Source organism: Macaca nemestrina, chromosome 1 (assembly GCF_043159975.1).
Source record: "Macaca nemestrina isolate mMacNem1 chromosome 1, mMacNem.hap1, whole genome shotgun sequence".
Taxonomy (NCBI): domain Eukaryota; kingdom Metazoa; phylum Chordata; class Mammalia; order Primates; family Cercopithecidae; genus Macaca; species Macaca nemestrina.
Window position 1 is genome coordinate 5,873,626 of NC_092125.1, and position 26,119 is coordinate 5,899,744.

Genomic DNA, 26,119 nt, shown 5'->3' on the forward strand with positions numbered 1-26,119 from the left:
AACTTTTAAGACTTTGATGCACAGTATTTATTTAGCAAATATAATTCCTGTTCTTTAAATACTGTGCTGCTTATCTTTTTTTCTAAAGTGTACTCCTATCTAAATGGTCCCAAAAACATTTGGGAGTAAACTGCCATGCGAACATAAAATATTTTGTTCCATAAAAAACAAAATAGGCCTTTAGGAAAAAAACATGCAGTTAGGGATACATGACACCTCAGTCATCATCTTAATCTATCCCCTCCCTTTACAGGTGGGAACGTGGGACCCCAGTGAAATTAAACCACTCACTAAGCCCACTCAACTGTACTGGAACTCAAGCTCCAGACTCTTCGCCGAAACCCATTTCCCTTCAAATGTGGAATAATGCCAAGCCACAATGCTAACTCAGTTACAAGCATAAATAAGCTTCTATTGGCAATGATTAACTTTTCAATGCAATAAAGAAAACATATCAACTGTTTCTCCTCAGACAACTGTTAATCAACAAGAACTTTTTCGTTTTGCTCTTTTATTCTCTTTATTCTGTCAATCTCTGACAAGTAGAACAAATGTTAAGACTTACTCTTTTTTTTTTTAAGCAGCATCTTAAAGCCATACATATTATTTCTTAATTTAGAGGGAAAAAAATGCATTTTCTTAGGTTTGGTTTTTGTCAATATTACTGTCTGGTATAGGTGCTAGGACAAAAGAAAATGTTTATTTTCTCTCAAACCAAGAAAACCTCAAATATTTGTTGTACCCATTAAAGGTCTCCCAGCCTTCTATTTCAAACTACATGATTTTGTTTTGTAGGAAACGGTATTTTAATTTTTCACTAAATGAGCTTCAAATAACTGAGAAAAGGAAGTCATATTCTTGTACTCTGGATCACTTAACACTTTAGACCATGGAATACAGCTCCTCTTCTTGCCTACACAAACACACCGGCTCTAGCTGAGGTCACCTCTCCTACCTACCTAGCTACCCAGTTTCTGTTACTCCTTGGTGTACCTAATTACAGAGAACATCAGTATCAATGCTCTGGCTCCCAAATCCTAAAGAGAGCAGGAGAGGTAAAGTATTACCAAAAACATACCTAAAGCATTCTCACCTTTAGGCTCTTACTAACATTTATGCTTGGATGCAAAATATTCTGACCACCCAAACAGCATGTCTGTGTTCAACTTACCTTTAAGCTGTTACTCTGCTTGTTGGTGACGCAAAATAATTCCTCTTCCACTGGAAAACTGGACAATTTAACCTTATTTTGTTGGAAGGTTTTCACCAAAATTAATGAAATGTTCTTATGTGAAGAGGAAACAGCAATTTTAACAACAAAACTAGGTTTATTTATAGAGACATAACTGATTGAAAAAAAAAATCCTTCTGTACTGAGACATGGTGTACGTGATCTCACCTTATGGGGAGTTTTTAGAAAACTCACTTTAGCTGTGGGTTATGTAAATATTTCTGTAAAATTCTATTTGAGGAACTTAAGAATTTATTGAATTTGCTTTTAACTCAAAAATAACCTATACTTTCTAACTAATTTTAGCAAGCAGCACCAAAATGTGAAGTAGATTTTTAGCTAATATTTTGAGTGTGTTCTTTCAAATTAACAGCTTCCACATACAAAGGGGTAAACTCATCTCTTCAATTTACTGACCATCCATTCTATTCCTATGTATGTATACAGCTTTTCATAGTTTATAAAACACTTTCATATACATTACTGAATTTACATGCTGTGATAATTAGAAAACTAGCATAATTCCTGCTTTCACCCATTTTCATAAAGAAAAATAAAATAGGCATAGAACAGAGAGATATAGGGTAAATGATTAGGACAAAACACTTTGAAATGGAGAGTAAGTCAATAGAATGAATAGGGAAAATCTCAAAAAATGATTTTAAAGACCCAAATTTCCAATTTAGCCCATTTATCCAGGTTATCTAGATGAACCAAACGGAGTTTCAGGCAGACCCATTTCAGTTTTGCCCTCTCATTGGGAGTTTCCCAGCACGGGTTTATATCCTGCCGAACTACAAATCTGCTCCATATTTACAAAGGCACTTTGAGTTCTCAGCCATCCGGGCCCGATTTCTTCATTACCTGCCATCAATGCAAGCTTCTGTCACATGGCTCATCGCTATCTAAGCAAACTACTTATACATAGCAGGCATAAAAATAATTTTTTTAATTGACTAGAATTATTTTGAAGAAGGCAATGGTCTGGTTCTTAAACAGAAAAACAAACATGACCTGGTTCTTAAACATCAATTAGAACAAATCATATGGAAGACAGAACAGCAAATATCAAATTATAAGGAAGCTATAGGTCATAGGCTCTGCGATGCTTTCTGTGCTATACTATTTAGACCACTAACTTTAATGAGGATGCCACCGATGTGCTAACCAAGTGTGTCTGTGACATAAACCTGAGAGGAATAATTTATTATGGCAAGATGTTGAAAAGAAGTTCCAAGAGAGTTTGGACAAGCTGACACAACAGGCCCAAATGAAAATGACCAAGTTCCAGACAGGTAAATGCAAATGTCTATACTCACTGCCCAGTTGTAGGTCAGTAGATACGTGCCATGAGGGGTTTTAACTGAATTTTAAGCTCAGTAAGAATGTACAATGAGACATGTTCGATAAACAACAAGGTAAATGCTAGTTGGCTCTGATGCTAGATGAACGTAAGCTTAGGCAATACCTCCACCGCCATGCACTGCGCGGTTCGTACCGCAGTCTCATGTTCAGTAATCATCGCGACTCTGGAAAGGAATGTGGTAAAATGCGACACAGATGGGACAAAGATGAAGGTGGAAAAGGTAAGAATCACAACATTAGTAAAACTAGTAATTATCAGTATGTATTGAGCAATTATTATCTGGCATGCATTGTACTATGAGGTTAACATAGATGACCTAAAATTTTACAAAATCCTATAAGGTAGGAATTGTTATCTATCTTCATTTTACAAAGAGGAAAACTGAAGCTTGCACATTTTCAGTAACCTGTTCAGGTTCAGCAAGTAGTGGGTAGTAAAATGAGAAATTTACTTGAGGCAGTCACTTGGCCATCTCTTCACCCACCTATCCATCCAATTACTGTGACCCTAACTGCAATCAGGGCACTGGAGCACCAGAATACAAAAGAGAGTAAGACAAGTAAAAGTCTCTGTCCTCAAACAACTTACATTCTAATGGAAGAAACTGATTGTTTAAAAGCAAATGAACAATAAAATAATAAAAAAACTTATAATAAGCTTCATGACGGAGGGGAATGAGGCGCTGTGAGAGAATAACAGAGTATACATTAGTAGCCAGTGAAATAGAGACATGGAATTGGAAACCAAAAGAAAGAAAAGGAGCTGGTTAAGCAAAGGAAGAGTGGGAAAGAATATATGTGGAAGATGTTTGTCCAAAGGCCGTGGCATGTCTGAGAGGCTAAAGGCAAACCACGGAGGCTCCAGTGCATGGACAGAGGAAGGGTGCATGAGAAGAGGGTGGAAGCCGGGCGCGGTGGCTCAAGCCTGTAATCCCAGCACTTTGGAAGGCCGAGATGGGCGGATCACGAGGTCAGGAGATCGAGACCATCCTGGCTAACACGGTGAAACCCCATCTCTACTAAAAAAAATACAAAAAACTAGCCGGGCGAGGTGGTGGGCGCCTGTAGTCCCAGCTACTCGGGAGGCTGAGGCAGGAGAATGGCGTAAACCCGGAAGGCGGAGCTTGCAGTGAGCTGAGATCCGGCCACTGCACTCCAGCCTGGGCCACAGAGCGAGACTCCGTCTCAAAAAAAAAAAAAAAAAAAGAAGAGGGTGGAAAGACAGGCAGTGGGGAGAGTATGCAGGGCCTTGTAAACTGTAGAAAGGAGTTTGGATTCGTGTTTCTAAATGCAAATGGGAAGCCATTCTAAACTGCTAAATGGAAGAGCAATGCAATGCAATTCACATTTTGCTTTTGCGAATGTGCTGAGTATGAACTAAAGAGGGCATAACTTTATGAAGCTAATGTTGTGATAAGGAAAGATGATAATAAACAAATGAGTAAGATATGGAGTAAAATGAAGCAGAAAGGGGGCAGGAGCACTTGGAAACTGGTTTACAACGTAAAACAAGGTAGTCAGGAAAGTCTCACAGAGATGATTTCAGCGATGACTTGAAGGGTTAATCTTGTGATCCACAGCATAGCCCAGAGAAGCCAGCGAAGAGAAGAGTGAGTCCAAAGGCTCTGAAGTGGTTGTGGGGGCAGACTGGTTAGCACCTTGGAGGTCACTGTTAGACTTTGCCTTTGACTGTTACTGAGGTAGGAACCACTGGATAGTTTCAGAAGGGTGACAAGATTGGACATAGGTTGTTTATTTTTTATTTTTTATTTTTTATTTTTTTGAGATGGAGTCTCACTCTATTGCCCAGGCTGGAGTGCAGCGGCACGATCTCGGCTTACTGCAATCTCCGCCACCCAGGTTCAAGCGATTCTCCTGCCTCAGCCTCCCGAGTAGCTGGGACTATAGGCACCTGCCACTGCGCCTGGCTAATTTTTATATTTTTAGTAGAGACAGGGTTTCACTATCTTGGCCAGGCTGGTCTTGAACTCCTGACCTCCTGATCCAACTGCCTCAGCCTCCCAAAGTGCTGGGATTACAGGAGTGAGTCACCTTGGCCGGCTGACATAGGTTTAACAGAATTTCTCTGGCCCTTATGCTGTGAAGGGGCTAGATAGGGAGAAGCAGGGAACCCTAGTTAAGAGACTGTTGCTGGCCAGGCGTGGTGGCTCATGCCTGTAATCCCAGCACTTTGGGAGGCCAAAGTGGGCAGGTCATGAGGTCAGGAGATCGAGATCATCCTGGCTAACACGGTGAAACCTCATCTCTACTAAAAATACAATTTTAAAAAAATTAGCCAGGTGTAGTGGCAGGTGCCTGTAGTCACAGATACTTGGGAGGCCAAGGCAGGAGAATGGTGTGAACCCGGGAGGCGGAGTTTGCAGTGTGCCGAGATCACGCCACTGCACTCCAGCCTGGGCGACAGAGCGAAACACCATCTCAAAAAAAAAAAAAAAAAAAAGAGACTGTTGCAATAACACAGCTGAAGATGACAGTACCTTGAACTAGACGGTAGCAGTAGATATATGTGAAGAAGATATACGGACAGAAGAAAAGCATCTGAAAAAAATGCTCAGTACCATTCATCACTAGGGAAATAAAAATTAAAACCACAATGAGATACCATTACATACGTACTAGAACAACTAAATATAAAAAAGACTGATCAAGCATTTTCAACACATATAACTGCTAATACATGAATATCATTATAAAAGGAGTTATTCTCATCTTGATTCTAAAATTTTCCATCAGACATAGCACAACAAAGACTGACCTAGGAGTGAGAAGCCCAGTCATCTCATTTAGGTACTATCACTAAGTATTTAAGGTTTGTTCTTAGCTCACTATGCATTCACTCAATCAACAGATAAATATCTGCGGTAGGTCTCCTCTATGCTGAGTACCGGACACACGATGAAAGGTAAGCTAAGACCCGGACTTTAAGGACCTTACAGCCACTTCTGGCACATCATTTCAGTTTTGTGGGGCTCTGTCTTTCCCTCCTCATCTGTTGCACCCCTTGTGCCCTCCAGGTACACACAGAACAGTACCTTTGTGACTCTGTCCCATTTGCCGGAATGGCCTTCACTTCCCACTCTCGTGCTCCCTCCAGACTGGGCTAAAATATGACTCGGATGATATATATTTTTTTCTAAAATAACAGCTTTATTAACATCATCCACACACCATGGAATTCACCCACCTAAAGTATACAATTGAATGGTTTTTAGTACATTCATGGAGTTGTGCAACTATTACCACAATCGATTTTAGAACATTTTATTACCCCAAAAGAAACTCCATGGCCCTCAGGAGTCCCTCCCGTTTGTCCCCAATTTCAGACTTGGACAATCACTAATCTTTCTGTCTCTATAGATTCTCCCATTCTAAACATTTCATATAAATTGAGTCATACAATATGTTGTCTTTTGTGACTGGCTTCTTTCACCTGACATGATGTTTTCAATTGTGAGTCTATCATGCTGTAGAATGTATCATTACTTCATTCTTTTTTACTGCCATGTAATAAGTATGTATATACACACACCCCACATTTTATTTACCCATTCATCAGTTGATAGACATTTGGGGTGTTGTCAGTTTGGGGCTACTATGAATAATGCTGCTATGAACATCCGTGTAGAAGTTTTTGAGTAGCATGTTTTGATTTCTGTTGAGTATAGACCTAGGACTGGAATTGCTAGATCATATGGTATCTCTATGTTGAACATTTTGAGAAACTGCCAGAATGTTTTTCAGCCTGTATGACTTTAAATTCTACCAGCAACGTATGGGGGAGTTCCAGTTCCTCTACATCCTCACCAATGCTTGTTATTATCTGTCTTTTTTATTATACTTATCCAAAGTAGATGTAAAATGCTTTCTCATCTTGGTTTTGGTTTGCATTTTCCTGATAGCTAGGGATGTTGAGCATCTTTTCACATGTTTATTAATCATTTGTTAATAATGCAGTTATTATTAACATATCTTCTTTTAAAAAGCCCTATTAGGGTCTTTTGCCCATTTAAAAATTGGGGTGTCTTTTTATTATTAATTGTAAGTGTACCTTACATATCCTAGATACAAGTTCCTTATCAGATACAGGAGTTACCAAAAATTTTCTCCCTTTCTGTGGGTTGTCTTTTTTCTTGATAATGTTCTTTAAAGGTCAAAAGTTTTAATTTTGGTGACATTCAATTTATCGATTTTTTTCTATTGTTCTTTGTGCTTTTGGTGTCATACCTACGAAATCATTACCTAATCCAAAGTCAGTAAGATGTATGCCTATGTTTTCTGCTAAGAGTTTGATAAGTTTAGCTGTTACATTTAGTCTTTCATCCATTTTGAGTTAATTTTTGTCTACACTATGAGGTAGGAACCCAAGTTCTTTCTTTTACATGTGGTTATCAGGTTTTCCCAGCACCATTTACTGAAAAGTCTGTTTGCTCTCTATTGAGTTTTATTACCCTTGCTGAAAATCAATTGGCTGTAAATGTGTAAAATCTTTCTGGACCCTCTCCCACCACAGTAGGCCACACCCTTCACTGAACCCCCAGCACATTTACCTTCCTCACCAGACTATAAGAGTTGTTAAGAGCAGTAAACAGATTTATATTTTTCATTGCAATCCCCGTGCCTATGTGTTTGTAACACATAATAGGTTATCACTAACTATTAGTTAAATAAATGGCTGCATGGAAATAAGGTAATTACTCCCAGCTGACTCACAGTCTAATCATCTACAGAATGGAGGGGTGGACTAAGTTATTAAAGTCTTTTTGACCCTTGGTGCCCACCAAGCCATTGCTCTTTATTATGTGAGGCCCTTCCTTCCAGGCCATTGAAATAGGAAAGACTAAAGACAAAAGTTACTTCCTTTTATTTTTATTTTCTTGTTTTTTTGAGATGGAGTCTCGCTCCATTGCCCAGGCTGGAGTACAGTGGCACGACCTCAGCTCACTGCAAGCTCTGTCTTCCAGGTTCAAGTGATTCTCCTGCCTCAGCCTCCCGGGTAGCTGGGACTACAGGCGCGTGCCACCACGCCTGGCTAATTTTGTGTATTTTTAGTAGAGATGGGGTTTCACCGTATTCGTCAGGATGGTCTCAATCTCCTGACCTCATGATCCACCCACCTCGGCCTCCCAAAGTGTTGGGATTACAAGTGTGAGCCACCGCCAAAAGTTACTTTCATAAATTCCATTGCTATGTGGATAAGAAGCATCTTCTGAAAAATGCCAAGGTACATAAAGTTATTATTATATATTATTACTTTTCAGACAGGGTCTCGCTCTGTCACCCAGGCTGGAGTGCAGTGGCGTGAACACAATTTATTGCAGCCTTGACCTTCTGGGTGTGAGTGATCCTCCCACCTCAGCCTCCCATGTAGCTGGAACTATAGGCACATGACACCACACCTGGGTAATTTTTGGATTTTTTTTTTTTGTAGAGACAGGGTCACACCATGTTGGCTAGGCTGTCTCAAACTCCTGAGCTCAACGATCCTCCTGCTTTGAGCCTCCTGAAGTGCTCAGATGACGGGAATAAGCCACCATGTCTCTCATGAAGTTATTCTCGACAATCAGCAGTGGTTGTAGGGAAAAAGGATTTTCATACCAGTAATAGTTTTTTAAAATCCATTATCGTGGTTCCCTTCTGAAAATCCTGATGTATTACTATATTGATGGATATGTGGTCATGTTTGCCTCTTCTGAGTTATTGTTTAAGGTGAAGCAGTGTAAACAGGGGGAAAAAAAAAAGTCCAATTCTTCTTAGTATAAATGCCTTTAGAATGTCTTCCTCTAAAATCTCTCCCATTTTCTCTTCCCACATCCCCACTCCCCCCTACAACCGGCTACTTTTCTTTTCTCTTCTTGTTTTTATAACTAAGGATAATCCTAGCATCTTTCTTGCTCTCCTAGCCATTGAAATAAGTCTATGGTATGTCAAATTCAGCACTGAGATACTTCAAACTTCATGTTCTGCTCAAGAAAAATCATCAGTAAGTCACATTAAGGTTATAGATTAATAGGATATATAGAAAGATATATATCTACATATGGATTTAAAATAGATACAGATATTTGATCCATTTGTTAGTCTGTGTTGATGCCGCCTTTAAAATGAAACATGTCTGGTGCTTATTATATAAAACCTTGCATAGCTTAAGTTGCTATACACATAGTGGACCTTCAGTAAATTAGAGAAGAAACACTGATCCTCCTACAGTTCTATGATAAATTTAGTTGAAAATGACACCTTAAGTTTCTAATGCAAACTAGGATATGACAATCACCTCTCCATATGAGTGAATTCAGATTTCTTTGCAGAATATTCTAAGCAAGCTAAAGAAGAGTCCACACCAGGTGCAGTGGCCGAGGCTTGTAATCCCAGCACTTCGGCAGGCAGAGATGGAGGGATGGCTTGAGCTCAGGAGTTCGAAACCAGCCTGGGCAACAAGGCAAGACCTGGTCTCTACAAAAAAATACAAAAAGAATTAGCCGGGTATGGTGGCATGTACCTGTGGTCCCAGCTACTCGGGAGGTGGAGGCAGGAGGATCACTGGAACCCAGGAGGGGAAGCCTGCAATGAGCCGAGATCGAGCCACCACACTCCAGCCTAGACAGCAGGGTGAAGCCCCAAATCCAAAAATAACAATAATAAAGAAAGAAAGAGAGAAGAGTCCAACAGAAAAGGTAGCATTTGCAATGATCTTTCGAGTAGAACAATTCTTTCTCTTCCATCTTAAGATCTCCTTAAAAGTTTATTTTTACCTCCCTTGTTTCCTTGGCAGCCACACTTTCTATAAAGATATGAGCATCCCCTTGCACTTTAATGGGAACTTTCATTAACAGCTTGACTCATGAAGAAAGGCTAATACTACTACTTGTATAATTTATTGCCAGGGAAAGACGGTGTGAGAGAGAAAGAGAGAGAGAGAGAGAGAGAGAAGGTATCAGGACTTCAGTTATAAGTAGAGAGATTTTATACAAAGAAGAATTTTCCATTCCTATAGGGAACTCCAGAAATTTTCAGGGATGGCAGAAGGCAGACCAGAAATAAAGACCCTGTGGCGTTCTTGTCTTTTTCCTAAATGTAAGTGTAACAAATCCACTGAAGTACAGATGTTAACACCAAAAAGAGTTAAATTAACTTGACCATCTGTTAAGAAGAGTAATATGAAAGCTCTAAACACCTTGCAATTCATTAACACTCATGAGCAGCCTAGAGTTAGATCAGGAATCTCTGTGTAGGGTGTTCTGTCTCACACTGAACTCCAGTGAGGGTCAGGAAAACATGCCGGGGATCTGTAAAACTTCTAAGACAATTGCAAAATTGTTTCTGGTTTCATTTTGATGATTTATTTTAAAAAGAACCCCCACAGCAAAATCTTAAGATGATCATATTCTAGGTCATCTGTGTCCAGAACTGCCACAGCTTTTCATTGCATGCTTGCATTTATGAGGGCACCAAGTGAAAACAGAAAGTGAAAGCATTAACTATTAATGCTTTCTCCAGCGGGAATCCACCAATGTATTCCTGATCATCATAAGTTCACATACCTGAGAAACGCTGGCCGAAGAGATTTACTTTCACAGGTCTTGTAAAAGCTGGCTACTCCCCCACAATACTACCTTTGACACTTTGCTGGTGCCTCAAATCCTTCCAATAGCACTGAAATTTTAATTTAGAGTGGGGTTTTAATCCTTGTTGCAAATTAGATGATGTCTGTCTTGTAAGTAAACTTAACTCTTTACAAAGCTGGACATTTATTGTTCTATTACCAATCATAACGAAAATATTTAAAACTACAGATGACAGTCAAAATTCATTTTTATAATCTTAACAAAAGTGTCATGTTTATAAAATGAGAGTGAATAACTGGAAAATACAGAAGAAAACTTGAGGCTCCATGCAATTTCTATTGATTTTATGAATATTGAATTCACAAGAGGAGCAAAGAAATATTTCCTGTGTTTCTAGAAACGTAAGAATTTAGAGTTAGAGAAAAACCTTTGCTACCACTTGTCCAAAGCTTCTCACTTCACTGGGAAATAAACTGAGGCTCCAAGAGGCTTGCTCAGGAAGTTAGCTGGAAAAGCCAAATCAGAAAGTCAAGTCTTTGCACTCACAGTCCTTAGGCAAAGTAGTGCCCTGTATGATGTGTGTTTCACCTTTCATCAACAGTCATGTGCTAATCTTCCACAAATCAAGATAATTGTCAATTCTTTATTTCTACAAAAACAATCCTATATGACTGTAACACTGTAAATAAAATGCCATTTTATTTATGTTATCTGAAATTTGAAAAATCTTAAGATTTTTCCATTATGTAAAAACTACTACAAACCAAATGAAATACATATGCATCCATTCCCAAATGATAACATGACTTCTATACCTGACTGCAGGGCATGCGGTATATTACAAGTAGACAATTATATTGGGATTCTGAGTATTACTGAAACCTTTTTTCTATGGGCAATCTATTATAGCAGAGAAGTGGCACTTGAAATATGGAGGTCAGTTATACAAAAATGCTATGGAATCAAAAGACACATATGTTTTTGAATGCACCCTCCTTTCTCACCCCCATTCCTTTGCTCAAGCTGCCATGTTGAAACTTCTAACCAAATGAATTTCTTCTTTTATCCATGCTGGGCAACATTCTTTTTTTTTTTTTTTTTTTTTTTTCGAGATGGAGTCTTGCTCTGTTGCCCAGGCTGGAGGGCAGTGGTGCAATCTCAGCTCACTGCAATCTCCGCTTCCTGGGTTCAAGCAATTCTCCTTCCTCAGTCTCCCAAGTAGCTGGGATTACAGACACACACCACCATGCCCGGCTAATTCTTGTATTTTTAGTAGAGGCGGGGTTTCACCACATTGGCCAGGCTGGTCATGAACTCCTGACCTCAAGTGATCTGCTCGCCTTGACCTCCTAAAGTGCTGGGATTACAGGCATGAGCCACCATGTCTGGCCCTGGGCAACATTCTAACCATCCTGCAAGGATGTTCTCTTTCCCTCCCAAATTCCCATGCCCTCTGCATTTTGCTGATAGTTACTATGTTCTCTTTGACGTATATTTATTGGCATACCTGGCTTACATACTCCTTTCTGACAGAAATTGATTATAGCCAAGTAGAGTGCACATAATATATGGTTATTGAATTAAAGCAACATATGAAGTTTAGGGCAAAAGGGCTCTAAATCTGTCATAGTGGCTGTTCTCAAAGTCTAACTTACTATCATTTTCCCTTAAAAGTACATGTAAATGGCCACAGTAAAGTGATCACTATGAAGAATAAGGAGCAACACAGAAAAGATGGTTAAGATAATGTTAAATGAAAAATGCAAAAACCAAAACTAGAATCTATTTATATTTGCAAATATTATAGATGCATATGTACACAAAGTGGAAGGTAAAACAGAAAAATAAAAACAATTTGCACTGTTGGGTGATGGAATTACTGGCTTCTGTTAATGTGGTTATGTTTATATAATAAATGTTTTTAAATGTATACATATGTAGTAATTAGTAATATTCATATTGGATATTGGTACTAATATTTCTGGACTATAAGAAAAAAGAAAGCATATGTAGTTGTCTTATCTCTAATGTCTCTCAGCTTGTTGGCCTGCATGGATGCATTCAAAGAACTGCCACTACCTGGTAGCTACCAGACTGCAGAGTTGGTACCTGAGAAGGCACTTTGCAAAGTTGGCAGTTGGCTGGTGAGTCAACTTTTACAGTCAAAACAAGCATGCAAAAAAATGTTCAAAGAACCAAAATACATGTCATCCACTGAAACTGAAAATAGAGCAAACATTATATTTCTTCAGGGCACACAGGAATATTCTTAGAGTCCAGTGTACAGTTTTCTACTCCCATCCAAAGGCAAACATTTATTTCTTAATGTTTCTCCTATAAGGCATATTACTTCTAAGAAAGCTGGTTTTGTTTGCTATTTGTACTCTTATCTTCTAAATATACCTAAATTGCTATTTTCAGATGTAATGTCTCTGCTTATACATTTGACTTTTTAAAAAAAATTATTACGTTGAATAGCATTATCATCTTTGTTGGAAAATCAAATGACAAGTAGAAATTAATAGACTCTTTTTTGAGCATGTTAATTGAAAGCACAGTGTATGAATGAGGTATACTTACACAGCCTCAGAAAACAACTGCCTAAATCATTAACAAAGTGACTAAATATTAAATGCCCCAATGATCTCCAACTCGGTATTATTCGCTGGATTGATTTGGAACTGCTCCTTTAGACAGAAAAATTGAATTATATTTTTTACTGCTAATTTTGTGATTTTACCAAAATGTGATGATTTTAAATGAAGAAAGTAATTCAGCACAGTGTTTTAGAAAAATAAGTTCAATCAATAACTTAGACTTTTATTAAATGAACATATCTTAAATTATTTGCATAATCCAATAAATCCTACTTCTCCCATTCAAGCATCATCCAGGACAAGAACAAAAGAGGCTGATTTATTAGACATATGTGAGGCTGAAGAATTTTCTCAGAATTCTTGGTTAGGCTGTGATAAGAACACAAATTTATCTAAGTATGCTGAACAATGCTTTAGGGCATACTTAGGAGAAGATGCTATAAAAAAGCTTTATTGCATCACACACATGGAACCAGATTCTCCCTCTCATGGGCTGTAGCCAGCATGAAGTTCACACTACATTAATTTGCACTTGTCGATATGCTGCTTTGCAAGTATTCTTAAGGCATGTTCGAATGTGTACTCTGACTCCTCAACTAGAATATAAACTCCCTACGGGTAGGATCTGGGTCTCCTAGTTATTACCCCCACAGTGTCTAGCATACTGGTCTGGGTAAGCCAAGCCCTCTGGAACTGCTGTTGTCTTCGTGAGGAGCAGGGACAAGAATGTGCTAAGCCTACAGACTGAAAGAGGGTGTGAAGAATACTGGAGAGCAACTCTGTCATCACCAGGACCGAGTGATTACATGTACCAAAGGCAGGCCCAAATGGCCCTTCTCCCAGTCATTTTGTAGAGGGAGAAGTGAGACTGCAGGTGGTACTTGGATAAGTTTCTGAAGTCTGGCTCTTGAGAAGTCATCCATTATCTTAGCATATTCCCCAAAAACCTTCTGAAAAAGAGTACATAGCTTTACAGACACAAAGCAGAGAATAGAACGGAAGAGGATTTTACTTTAATCTGTAAGTGCTAGGTTTCAAGTAGAAAAGACTAACACTGCTGTTATCCACTTTTAAAAGACACAACAATGTCTTTCTAGGACGCTTCCAGAATCAAATAGAAGACTGGACCTCAGAGGTCCATAAGCTGGGTCTTCGGGTAAATCATATTGCTGCTACTATTTAAAACTAAAAATTCCAGGGAAAAGGTTCCATGGCCTGTTGCAGCAATTTCAATCTTCTTACTGTCAGGAAATTCTTGTCTCAGGCTATTGTGATTTGTGGTTGCTGTAGTGAAATCCCTTTGTTCTTGTTCTGTCCATATTGAAGACTCAAATCAGGTGTTTAACTTTTTCCTTGAAATAATCTGTCAAATCCTTGAAGACGTGAAGCAATGTTGAAGTCTTCTCTAAGCAAAAGGTACAATTCTTCAACTTTTCTTTATTGCTTTTATATTTCTCTAACTTTAAAAAGGACTGACTTAGGCCGGGAGTGGTGGCTCACGTCTGTAATCCCAGCACTTTGGGAAGCCGAGGCAGGTGGATTGCCTGAGCTCAAGAGTTCAAGACCAGCCTGGGCAACATGGTAAAACCCTGTCCCTACTAAAAAACAACAACAACAACAACAACAAAATAGCCGGGCATGGTGGCGTGCTCCCATAGTCCCAGCTACTCGGGAGGCTGAGACAGGAGAATTGCTAGAACCTGGGAGGCAGAGGTTGCAGTGAGCCAAGATCTCACCACTGCACTCCAGCCTGGGCGACAGTATGAGACTCCGTCTCAAAAAAAAAAAAAAAAAAAAAGAAAGAAAGAAAAAAGGACTGACTTTTAGGTGCTTGGAGGCAGGCCTTCTTCTCCTTAAACAAAGCCATCCAATATAGATGCACTTCTTCCAACAGTCTAGTTAATTCAACTGAATTTAGGTGATAATTTCTGTGTCGCTATACTCCATCCTTCATGTCAGTGTCCAAGTGCTGAATCACTGCTGTAGATATGAGCAACCCTCAAATCCTTTTTTGCTCTCATTTTTCCGGCCAAAATTTTTGGATCTATTTGTTTTGTAGAGATACCCCACCCTAAATATTTGCTTTGATTGCTCCATTAAAGTCATTTCAAACTTGATGTTTTCTACTAAATAGTAGCCACAACTCCAAAATTATAATTTATACAATACCAGTAAAAAAAAAAAAAAAAAGCTTTCTATATCAGCCTTATCTCAGAAAAATAAGAACCAACCTAAAAACAAAATTGTAAATATCAAATATAAAATAATACTGTATTTACACTCCCATCCAAGCTCCTAGTAAGTCATATGACACTAATAAGAGAATGCCATGATTATCAGTGATACACTCACTTGGTAATGCCATTAGATTTTTAAGAGACCAAAGATGTGGCACATTTGTTGTACTGCAAAATACTCTAAAACCATTGTTATTATTTAAGACACATGGGTCTTCAAACTCAAAGCTCAGCATCCTAGTAACTCAGAGGAAACTTAAAAAATACAGTTGTATTTCTATACTCAAGGTAGGGATTGGCAACTTTTTCTGTAAAGGGTCAGACAGTAAATATTTCAGGCTTTGTGGGCTATATGGTCTCTACCACAACTCCTTAAGTCTGCTGTTATTGCAGGAAGTAGCAATAGGCAATATACAAATGAGTAGATATGGCCGAGTTCCAATAAAACTTTATTTGTAACATAGATAGTAGGCCAGATTTGACCTATGAGCTGTAGTTGGCTAACACTTTTTTATGAATACTGGGCACATTAGCATATTGAATATACATATGTGTCTGTATATGTAAGTGGAGTATATACACATATAATAGTATGCAAAATCTCCATTTGCCCAACCCCCTGGTCATGGCAGTTTCTTGGGCACGTGACCAGTGCAGTCACACGTGCTGTTTCAAAGGGCGCTTAGTTTAACACTCTGTGGTCAATGTCTTGAAATTATCAGCAATTTTATCTTAGAATTGTGTTTTTTTTTGTTTTTGTTTTCCGAAACAGAGTTTGACTCTTGTTGCCCAGGCTGGAGTGCAATGGCACGATCTCGGCTCACTGCAACCTCTGCCTCCAGGTTCAAGCGATTCTCCTGCCTCACCCTCCTGAGTAGCTGGGATTACAGGCATGCACCATCATGCCCAGCTAGTTTTTTTTTGTTTGTTTGTTTGTTTGTTTTTTGTATTTTTAGTAGAGACAGGGTTTCTCCATGTTGGTCAGGCCGGTCTCAAACTCCCGACCTCGGGTGATCCGCCCACCTCGGCCTCCCAAAGTGCTGGGATTACAGGTGTGAGCCACTGCCCCCCTAGAATTGTGTTTTGTAGGTGTACTCTGATGGAACAATGGAGACTGAACTCCTATATCTGGTCTCATCTTTCCACTGCCTCAGTGCAGCCCTAGGCAGCTCTCAGAAATATACTCCTCTCTAGCTTCCTTTATCCCGCCCTGCCCTGCTGCTGGGGTGGGGTCCTCCACCCAGGGTGGGACCAGGGCATGTCACTGGGGGAGGTGTGTGTTCTGCTGTGTCTTTTGCCCCTGGCAGAATCCTGAATGTGTGTTTAGAGAGGACTGAGTCAAGTGTGCCCATCCCTGGCATCTTAGAGCCGGACAGGGAGGTAAGAATTCCCGCCCCAAGCTGGCAGTACCACAGCACACTCAGTGGATTCTGTGCAGAGCCTCTTATCCATCCCTGATGCAGACAGCAAATGTGTTGCAGTATGGAGACTGCAGTCTCTCAGGGGTCACCTGTCTGACTTCCTTGCGGGGGCAGCGGTGGGGAGAATGAGCCCCTGCTCTATGCTGGGACATAGTGTAGATCCTGTGGCTAGAGGAAAGAAGAACCCAGAAGCTGACAGGCCACATGTGCACAGCCCGTCATGGGCACCTGTGGGGTCTGCACTCCCCCATAACTATCATCCCTATGCTGAAGAAGCCTAACATCAAATAGCAAATAAAAAGAGGCATGTCCAGCCTGGGTTGGTGAGGGAGGAGGGGCAAGGACAGACAGACTGAAGAAGAAAGGAAAATATTTTATATTTTAGTTCTTTTTACTATCACTTCTTTCCTGCTTTCTGAACAAAAGGGTCCTGTATTTTCACTTTGCACTGGGTCCTAATCAAAGGTTAGGGGCTATAAAGAATCATTTTCTGAGATTCATTTACCAAAAGGGAAGTTGACAAAAAACTCTATGTATGCATCACTGATTTCAGGTCAGCTCATCCGGGCAACGTTAGCGCTTCCTGCAACATTTCCAAATCTTAAATACAAGGCACTGAAATTAATGATGAATTTGGGGTTTCAGATGCTAGGAAGCTCCTTTTGGGATGTGATTATCAGGAATGCCGCGTGGTAGCCATTTCCTTCAAACAGTTTGCTGTAGGATTAATTTATGCCTCTTTAGAATGATAATGAGCCATTTTATAAAAATAAAGCACAAAATATTATGTACAAAATGTAACAGACAACAACAAAGAAAGATGAAATTTTACTAAGAGTTCTGTTTATTTCCTATTAAAAAGGGTAACACCAGATCATTCTAACACACAAAAACATACTTGTTTTCCTAATTTGAATAAACCAACTGTAAAAGAAACATTTTTGAGACAAAGAAATGTGAATATAGGCTGGGTGTTATTTGATATTAAAGAAGTATTGTTAACATTGGTAGGTATGATAATGACATAGTATGTAAAAATATCCTTCATAGATCCACATGGGTATTTATGAGTACAATAACATAAGGTCTGAGATCCATTTAAAATACTTCTGCAAAAGAAGAAAAAGAGGTAGAGGAAGAAGACAGAAACAAAGAGGAAGAAGATGAAGACGAGAAGGTGGAACAGAAAAAACACGACAAAGAAGATGAAGGTGACGATGAGGACAGAAGTGGAGAGAAGAAAAGTAAGATAGATGGAATAGGATTGTGGAAGAGGATTGGAAAAATGATGAGTGTAGGTGATGGAAATGTGAGGACCCATTACAATATTCCCTGTACCCTCATATATGCTTTTAAATTCCCCTGATCGAGTATGTGTATAACCATTGCCTAAAAAATTTTCTAATAAAAATCACAGTGCATATTTCACATTCTCCTTCATACCAAATGCCTTTTTTTTTCTGGTGCAAGAAGCATCCTCTGAGGCTGACAGGAATTATCTAAGCTGAAGAGATACAAAGGAGTTGATGGGAAGGATAATCCGCCCATCGGTTCCTGACACAATATAACGAAGAAAAGAAGAAAGTGGGTGGAAGAGGCTGTCATTGTTACTCTCCTAACCTTTCCTTCTAATTATGCCAGAGCCAAGGCTCAGGTCACAAGGAAAATTATTTTGGTGGTCAACCATTTGCCCTATTTTGTATACATCAAAAAGGCTCTTGTTCTCACACATTCCAATCTCACAGTTTCCCACCTACTTAAAAAATGTATCAAGTGGTCAGATGAACTAAAACATGAATAAAATGACTATATTATGAAGAACACCTTGTTTGCAAACCTACAGATAACCTGCTTGTGATGCGGAATTGTAAGATGCACAACACTTCAACATTTAATCTACTTTCTATTATTGTAGGCATTTCAGATAAATGCTCAACATGCCCCGCTTTTAAAAGTTAAATGTAAATTTCTCTCTTGAGTGCAGATGGTGGCCAAGCAAAGTAGTTCTTTGGTCTCACAGACAGAAGGTCAGGTCATGGCTGAAAGACCAAAGAACAATTGCTGCTTTGCTCCTCCAAATCATCCATGGAATGAGACACCACTACTTTCTTTTCTGAAACTGTCTGTTCAATACAAAATAGTTAAAAGAGGACCTATAAGATTTCCTCACATTCTGTCGGGAAAAAAACGGTAACAAGCACATCACATCACATCACATCACAAACATCTTGTAACTGTTCAGAGGTCTTATTCCTAAAGCTGTGACTCTCCTAAAAAGGCAGTCTCTATCTAAAAACAACCCACTAAATGTCATTATGAAAACTACTATTGTCAGAAAACTACTATTATCAGAAAATGTTTACAAATGAAAACTGCTCCTTGTAAATCCGGCAACTTTAGCCTCCATACCATCACGGATTAATTAAAATGAGATTTAATACTGCAAATACTTCTAATATTGCAAATGCTTCTAAACAAGTTATTCCTTTACAAGTGATATTATACTCTTATTGTTCCTGATGGGTTTTTTTTCCTCTAGAAAATTATAATGGAATTTTAAATAACTGAGACTCTTTCCTGACGTATTTTTCCAGTTAGTCCAAAATATTATGCTGTCAAAATGCTCTCAAATAATACAAAAGACCAAAAGTATGCCAATATGATTCCTTTAAAAAAATTACAATATATTAGGAAAGAAAAGTTATCTGTGATAAACTCAGTAGACCTAGGCCTTCAGTCCCTGATAGAAAGCATTTTCCATTCCACTATCAGGCACGCCCCCAACTGGATGAAATAAAATGTTTCATTATTTGCACATGTTAATAATTAAAAGTCTTCTGAAAATTTAAAACCCATTACCACAACACCAAATATAGTGGTTCAAATGCAGAATTTTACTTTGGTTGCCAAGATTTTAATTTAGTACTAAGGATTTCAGCTTGAAAAGCTTTTTGTACTAATCTTCATTATCACTTTTGTTTTCAATACTTTTCCCAATTGTCTTTGCGTCATTTGTTGTAAAGACTTCATTGGCTCAAAAGAGAAAATATGTTGGAAAATATGATGAAAAACCTCGAACTAGAAACATATTTGAAAAAAATGTATTTGGAGCATCGTCCTTCTAAATTCTAAAACAATTATTTTAAACTATTGACCCTAAGAACCCAGTCTTATTATTTTCATTGAATAAACAACCTGCTTTCATTGAACATAAAGAATGAAAACCTTCAAGGTCCTGTACTGTAACACAAAAATAGAAAATCAAAAGTCAGCCTATTAGAACTGCCTCTCTAAAAACTTTAACCATGTTGTCAACTAAAATTCGAGTATCTACTTCATTTCAATAAAGATATAACATAAAACATCTGTTCAAACTGAAATTAAAGTACGCAGCTTTTATCCACTAACATTTCTAATGTCACCGTATTTAGGCTTCATGAACAAACGTATTCATGGTTATCTCAGTTAAAACTGGTTTCACTCTGCCAACAATCAATTTGATTGACATATTTACATATCAACTCATCTCATCTTACGAATTTTAAACTTTTTCATTTAAAATTGGATTCAAGTTGGCATCTTTCAAGAACTTTATGTATGTATATTTTAGGTTCAAACTGTGCATTAGAACATTTCTTTTTACTTTTGTAATAGATACACATATCCAAATGTATATTTATGACCTGTCAGATTGGAATTGTGTATGCCTGCTGTTGTATTCTCACCATTTCATGTGAAAGGTGATAATTTTAGGCAACTATAAAAGAAATTCTCCTAACAGTATAAACTGGATCATCCCATTAGTTAGAAACAATACAAATAAATAACTTAGGAATAAAACAACATCAACTTGAGAAAGAATGTTACTCATATCTATAATTGCTGCAATTATGCTGTGTCCTCTCTTACCTGATCTTTAATTTCAAGATCCCTGTTAGTTTTTGCTCTGAACTCTCTGTGCTCCTTTTCTGCCTCATCCTTCTCCATGTTGGCTTTATTCAGCTGATAGCGCATTTCTCCACACACCTGTTAGATTGTAAAAACTGGATGATTACCTGCTGGAATCTTCCAGGCAATGCCTGCAATTAGATCCTTTGGTGCCCCCTAGAGGTCATATGGATAAAATACAACAAAACTTTTCTAAGAATGCCATTTTCTACTAGAATACTCAACGTAGACTGTTAAGATTCAGAAGCAACACCAGGGATTATTAATTCTAACAACTTGAAATTATAGATAAATAAATGCATAACTAAGGAATTTAAGTAATGTGCCCAAGATTATTTTATATAACGGTTTCAATTGCATATTATCAACCAAAATGCACTATCATCTAACCCTTAAATAGGTAAAGTTAGCAGTTAAAATGTTAAGCTATGTTATTATTCATTCACATTGATACAGTTAAACATTCACTCTATATGACAAAGTTTTCTTTTAAAGATTTCATCAGTTATGCTCTTTAAAAGGAAACGTATACAGGAATTTTTGTCTGCTGATAGACATACTATTGATATATAGGTCTGTAGTATCCACTATTGACTGCAAGGCTTGCAGATGTCATCTTATCATACACAATGCCAGGTATTCAAGTTAAGGAAGATTTTCTGGCAAAAGCCATAGACTGGAACTAAGCAGACTATGCACTTACCACTGTAACATTCAATATAAAAGGAAATAATTGTAATATAGCATCAATAATGAACATACATAGTATCTTAAAAGTGTTGCGTATCATCCTCTATACTTAACACTAAGAACTTTGTTTTATTTATTTTTTCCAATCTAGGGCTGCTACAGACACGGAAATATATTTGAAAGGTGTTATTAGCAGATAAATCTAAACAAGCAGATTATGGGCCTTTTGAGAGAACTGAGAACCTATGGAAAGTTCAGTGAATGTAGAAGTCAGCTAAGCTGGCTTCTAATTTACAAATATATGGCTCTTAATATATTATCTCATGGTTATGCTTTCTTGAAACTCTTCAAGTATTTGGTATTTCTCCAAAAATAACGATTTTGGAAACTTTAGAAATCAGTTTCATCATTACTGAGGTATCAGAACAGACTAAGGTATAAAACCTATATGCATTTAAGCTGGGCATAGTGGCGCATGCCTGTAGTCCCAGTTCCTCTGGAGGCTGAGGCGGAGGGATGGCTTGAGCCCAGGAGCTCAGGACTGCGATGTACTGTGCTAGTGTCTGTGAATAGCTACTGCACTTCAGCCTGCGCAATACAACAAGATCCTGTCTCCAAATAAACAAAACAGAACCTAAAAAGTAACTTTAAAAATAATCTACGTTTAAAAGCTATGGTGACAAGACAGAAGAAAAAGTCAACAGGCTTCTCCCCAGTGGCCCTCAGAAAGCTAGAACAATAACGAACTTATTAAAAATTCTGTTGAAAGTTCAAATGCCTTCAGTGTACGAGAGTTTATTCTTCCCATTTCAAAAATTATAAATTTATAAAAACTATTCATTTTAAACCTAAATAAAAATTACAAATTCAGAGTGACAGGAAAAAAAATGAGAGGAGCCATATTTTATTTTCTTTCCCATTTGTTCACTATTACTATTTATTTCTATGAATAAAATGGAATAAAACCCTGAATTGATAATGTCAGAAGATAATGATTATACAACCATGATGTTTAAAACCCAACACCAATACAAACTTGTTAGGTAAAAACTGTTTAAGCATCAGGTTACATTTAAAATTATTTTATCCCTTCATTTTACTCCTACGGTTCCCTGCTTTACTACTTTCAGTTCAGCATTTGCTACGTTTATCCACAACACTGAAATTCTTTTTCAAATAAATTAGCACATTAAATTGAACCAGAACTACATTATCTCCACGTTGGAAGCAACTTCAAGGCGATTTAGTCTAATCACTCTTCTGATGCATTCATATGTCCTTTCAGCTAGTTCTTGAGACAGAGAACTCTCTCTCTGCTGTACCGACTTCAACAGAAAGCTGCCTCTCTATTAACAACTGAAAACTGTCTCATCATAGCTTTCACCTATAAATCTAGGTTAAGCATTCCCATCCTTCTGAACTAATTCCTTCACTTCCACCCTATCTCCACACAAAAATTTGAGCTTCTTACACTTGTACATTAGCTAATAGGAATTTTAAAAAGCAAATGGAGAATTATAGAAACTCAAGAAAAAGGGGAAAATGGCTCCCTTTCCTAATATATGTTAAAATTAATTTTAATTACTGAATTACAGAGCAACAATGGCATTACAAATATGTCAAAATTTTGGAAAATACATTGAAGAATAAAAGGCAACATGGAAGGAGTATTTTAAGCAAATTATCTATATATTTAGTGGTAAAAAATAAATTGATTTTATTAGTTTCTTTGTTTTAAAGCAATTAACTATTGAAATCTAGATGGACTACTAGTATTTCTTACAATATGTATCTTAATCATTGCCAGTAAAGACCATTAAACATTTTAGTTCTTGATTCACGAACCAGTGACGCCCATAGCACAGACAATGTAGTATTTTCAAGTATAAATTTAAGCACCAATACAATAAGATCATGTAGTATTAGAATCTTTATTTTAATGACCAAGTCTGAAAAGGAGTAGGAAGTGGAAGATTTTTTATGTCAAGCACACCTTTTAAGTTGTAAATATATGTCTTTGGCAATTATTGTAAACACCAACCCTATGCTATCTATGGTAAAAACAAGGCACTGCTAATTAATTTAGAAAAATGAGATTTATCAAATATTCAATAATTGAAGTAATATAACTCTTATTTATTTGTAAGTCTGTCTCCGTCACTCAACCCTTAAGCTCTTCAAGGCCGTGACGTGTGTCTAATTCATCCTTGTACATGCAATACCCATTAAGGGGCTGCATACGGTAACTGAATGTTTGCTGAGTAACTGTTAGGTGGCCTTTTATTATTCTTGAAATCACAAAACTTTTCTACTCCAAACTTCCTCCTCATAACAGTAAGAGTTTTGTACACATTAGGAAAACATTTTTCAAAGAAAATATTTCCTTAAGTAACAATTACACTAAAACCTCTTTCTGTACCTTTGTGACATCCATTTCCCGAGAAGCAAGCTGGCTTTGAATTTCCTCTAGTTGATTAATAGCTGAAATCTTTTCCTTTGTAACCTTTTCCACCTGGGCCTCCAGTTGGGCAATATTCTGAGACAAGATCAACATCTGTAAGGGAAAATAAAAGTCCTAAACAATAATGTCATTTGACAAAACAAATACCAAAACTTTCTTGAATTAATAGCATCTCAGCATAGTCACTGGGCTCTGTGAGCCATTTCTCTGTGGATTGGGTATGTTCATTTTTCTCCTTCCTCTATTCACCTATGCCCAGTGAACTGAAATATGTACTTCTCTCCTATTCATCCCCCTGATCTCTAACCTTAGTTTGAAAAATGTATAACAAGGTGATAAAATCAAGGTGTTGGTTGAAACCCTAAGGTGACAGATATCAAACACCCAATTAAGTTATGAAACAGCGCGCCACAGATACATTCAGAGGAGATACAGAAGCAGACAACTCTTAAACCCTTCTTCCACATGGAGGGTATAAAAGGACAGATGGGGAGAGTTAGGGAGGAAGTTCTTTACAGAGAGCAACTGGTCTGCTGTGGGTCCCACTACCCTTCCCCCAAAACCAACAAAGACGAGGCTCTGTGCAGTGCCCTTTGTTGGTAAAATCCCAACCGACCCCCTATTATCTAGTTCTCCCTCATTTCTCCTATAGGTTTCAGCTCAGCCATTATCTCCTCTCCTCTAGGAAGTCTTCCTTGACTCCAGTTTCCAGCACAAAATAGGTGACCCTTCCCATGTTCAGGGTTGATATTCAGCTAGTGTGCACTGGGACAGTCATGCCTGTTGTTTGTAGCCTGTGTCCACTCTCACTATTTCCCACACTGTAGAGATTAATATTTGGAATATCACTATGGCATGTGCTCCTACAATCTCAGTATATATACCTCCGTCACACCGCGACCTCTGTGTACCTCGACCACAGTACTCATCCCACTGTTTTTAGTTGTCTGCTTCTTCATTAGAGTAGAAGTTCCTCAAGAGGTACCGAATATTTGATGAATAAATTATTAGAATAAATGGCTTTCCAATGGACTCTATGGATATTAGGTTCTCAGTTTTTCTTCTCAAGATTAGAAATGCTTTCTAGATCTTAGATTTATCTTTTATAGCTTTTGGTTTCCAATTATGTTTTGTTCTTTTCCAGGAAGTCGCTCTTCTAGGCTCTTAATTTCTTACTGTACCGGCAGTTTTTAAAATGTAGAAGCAGCAAAATATATAGGAATATCTATCAATTTTTATCTGTTAAAACAAGAACTGGTCCCACATTTTAAATAATGATGTTTGAAATTTACCATTGTATGCTGACATGGGTGTGAATTCAGTTTTATAACTTAAATCAATTACTAAAATTCTATGATAAAAATAAAAATCAACATTGAACCAAAGTTGTAGTAAATTAAGACCCTTAGATCAATCAAAGAAAGACAGGTGTCTGCCTTTGAACTACAGAACTAGCTAAAGTTTACCCTATGAAAATAATTTAGGCAGATATATTAATTAACTTTTCTGAAGGTAGTGGAGAATTGTATATTTGACTTATGGTTGTTTAGATGTCCCTATCATCAAAGGATTGTCTACAAATCTAATTTTCACATACAATTAGTTTTACTAATAACAAACTAAAAAAATATTCTTGAGCACATTACAATATAAACCTAAGGTTGAAAAGAAGTTAAATATAACAAATCAAAAATATCAATTTAATTTCTTAATTTAAAATTTTGAGTTCACGAGTACACATATCATGAATGTGTAATTATAGCTTTTCTGGAACCATATGACAGCAACAAACTTCAATTACCAGCTACTAAAAATCATATTTTACTTATTTATGTGGACATATATAACTGACGGTAAACATCTTAACATCGTATGGTTTTTGAAGTAAATATACTTTTATTTTGCTAATTATAAATTCTAGTCAATTTCTCTTCTAAGGCATGTCACAAATCTCTCCCGTTCCTTAGGATTCCTCTCTCTGCCACCCGTCATTTCCTTACTTTGCCCACTACCTGTCTGCTACCTCCTGTCGCGCACTTTCTGAGGTCTCCCCTCCTGTTGTCACACCTTCTTTTTCCCCACGCCCACCATCTGGAAGTCAACATTGCACGGCAGGAGCTTCTCCATCCACATCTGTTGCAGAGCCAGAAGTAACACAGACACAGCTGCAACACTGCTGGATGTCCAGGACGTTGACATCAGGTAAGTCCTTTAAACTTTGACAGGGGCAAGGAAGAGACAAGGACACCCAGGTTGGGAGAGGTTGACAGAAATTTCTGCAGAGCAGTCCCTAGTGTATTGAACATGGTATGAAGCTCTACTCCCTATGCAAGAGATAAGAATTAAGGATTTTAACAATGGATACTGTCAAGGAAAGCAATTGAGAAAATGTGTGGACCTCAGGGGGTGCTCAATAAATAAATGATCAATGACTGAATGAACTAACAAAGCTGAGTGCTCAGTGCAACCAAGGACCATTAATGAAGATAACACACAAACTCACAGCAAGTACCGTTGATGGGGAATGATTCAAACCTGTCTAGGTAGAAGGCATCTGTTCTCCTACAGTTTCCCACACAAATG

At 37.9% G+C, this 26,119-nt stretch overlaps 1 protein-coding gene across 23 annotated transcripts in view; it reads right to left on the reverse strand.

Annotated features, from left to right (window-relative positions):
• The window catches only part of LOC105474671 (SHH signaling and ciliogenesis regulator SDCCAG8), a 253,094-nt gene that overhangs the window by 144,631 nt on the left and 82,344 nt on the right, over nt 1-26,119 (reverse strand). For all 23 annotated transcript variants that reach the window (XR_011607733.1, XR_011607735.1, XR_011607744.1 and 20 more), the window contains 2 exons: nt 23,495-23,629; nt 20,347-20,463 (listed from right to left, as the gene is read on the reverse strand). Coding sequence is in view for 17 of the 23 variants with exons in the window: in XM_071069480.1 (XP_070925581.1) it covers nt 20,347-20,463; nt 23,495-23,629 (252 nt within the window). In the remaining 6 variants the exon portion in view is untranslated. The remainder of the gene's footprint in view (nt 1-20,346; nt 20,464-23,494; nt 23,630-26,119) is intronic.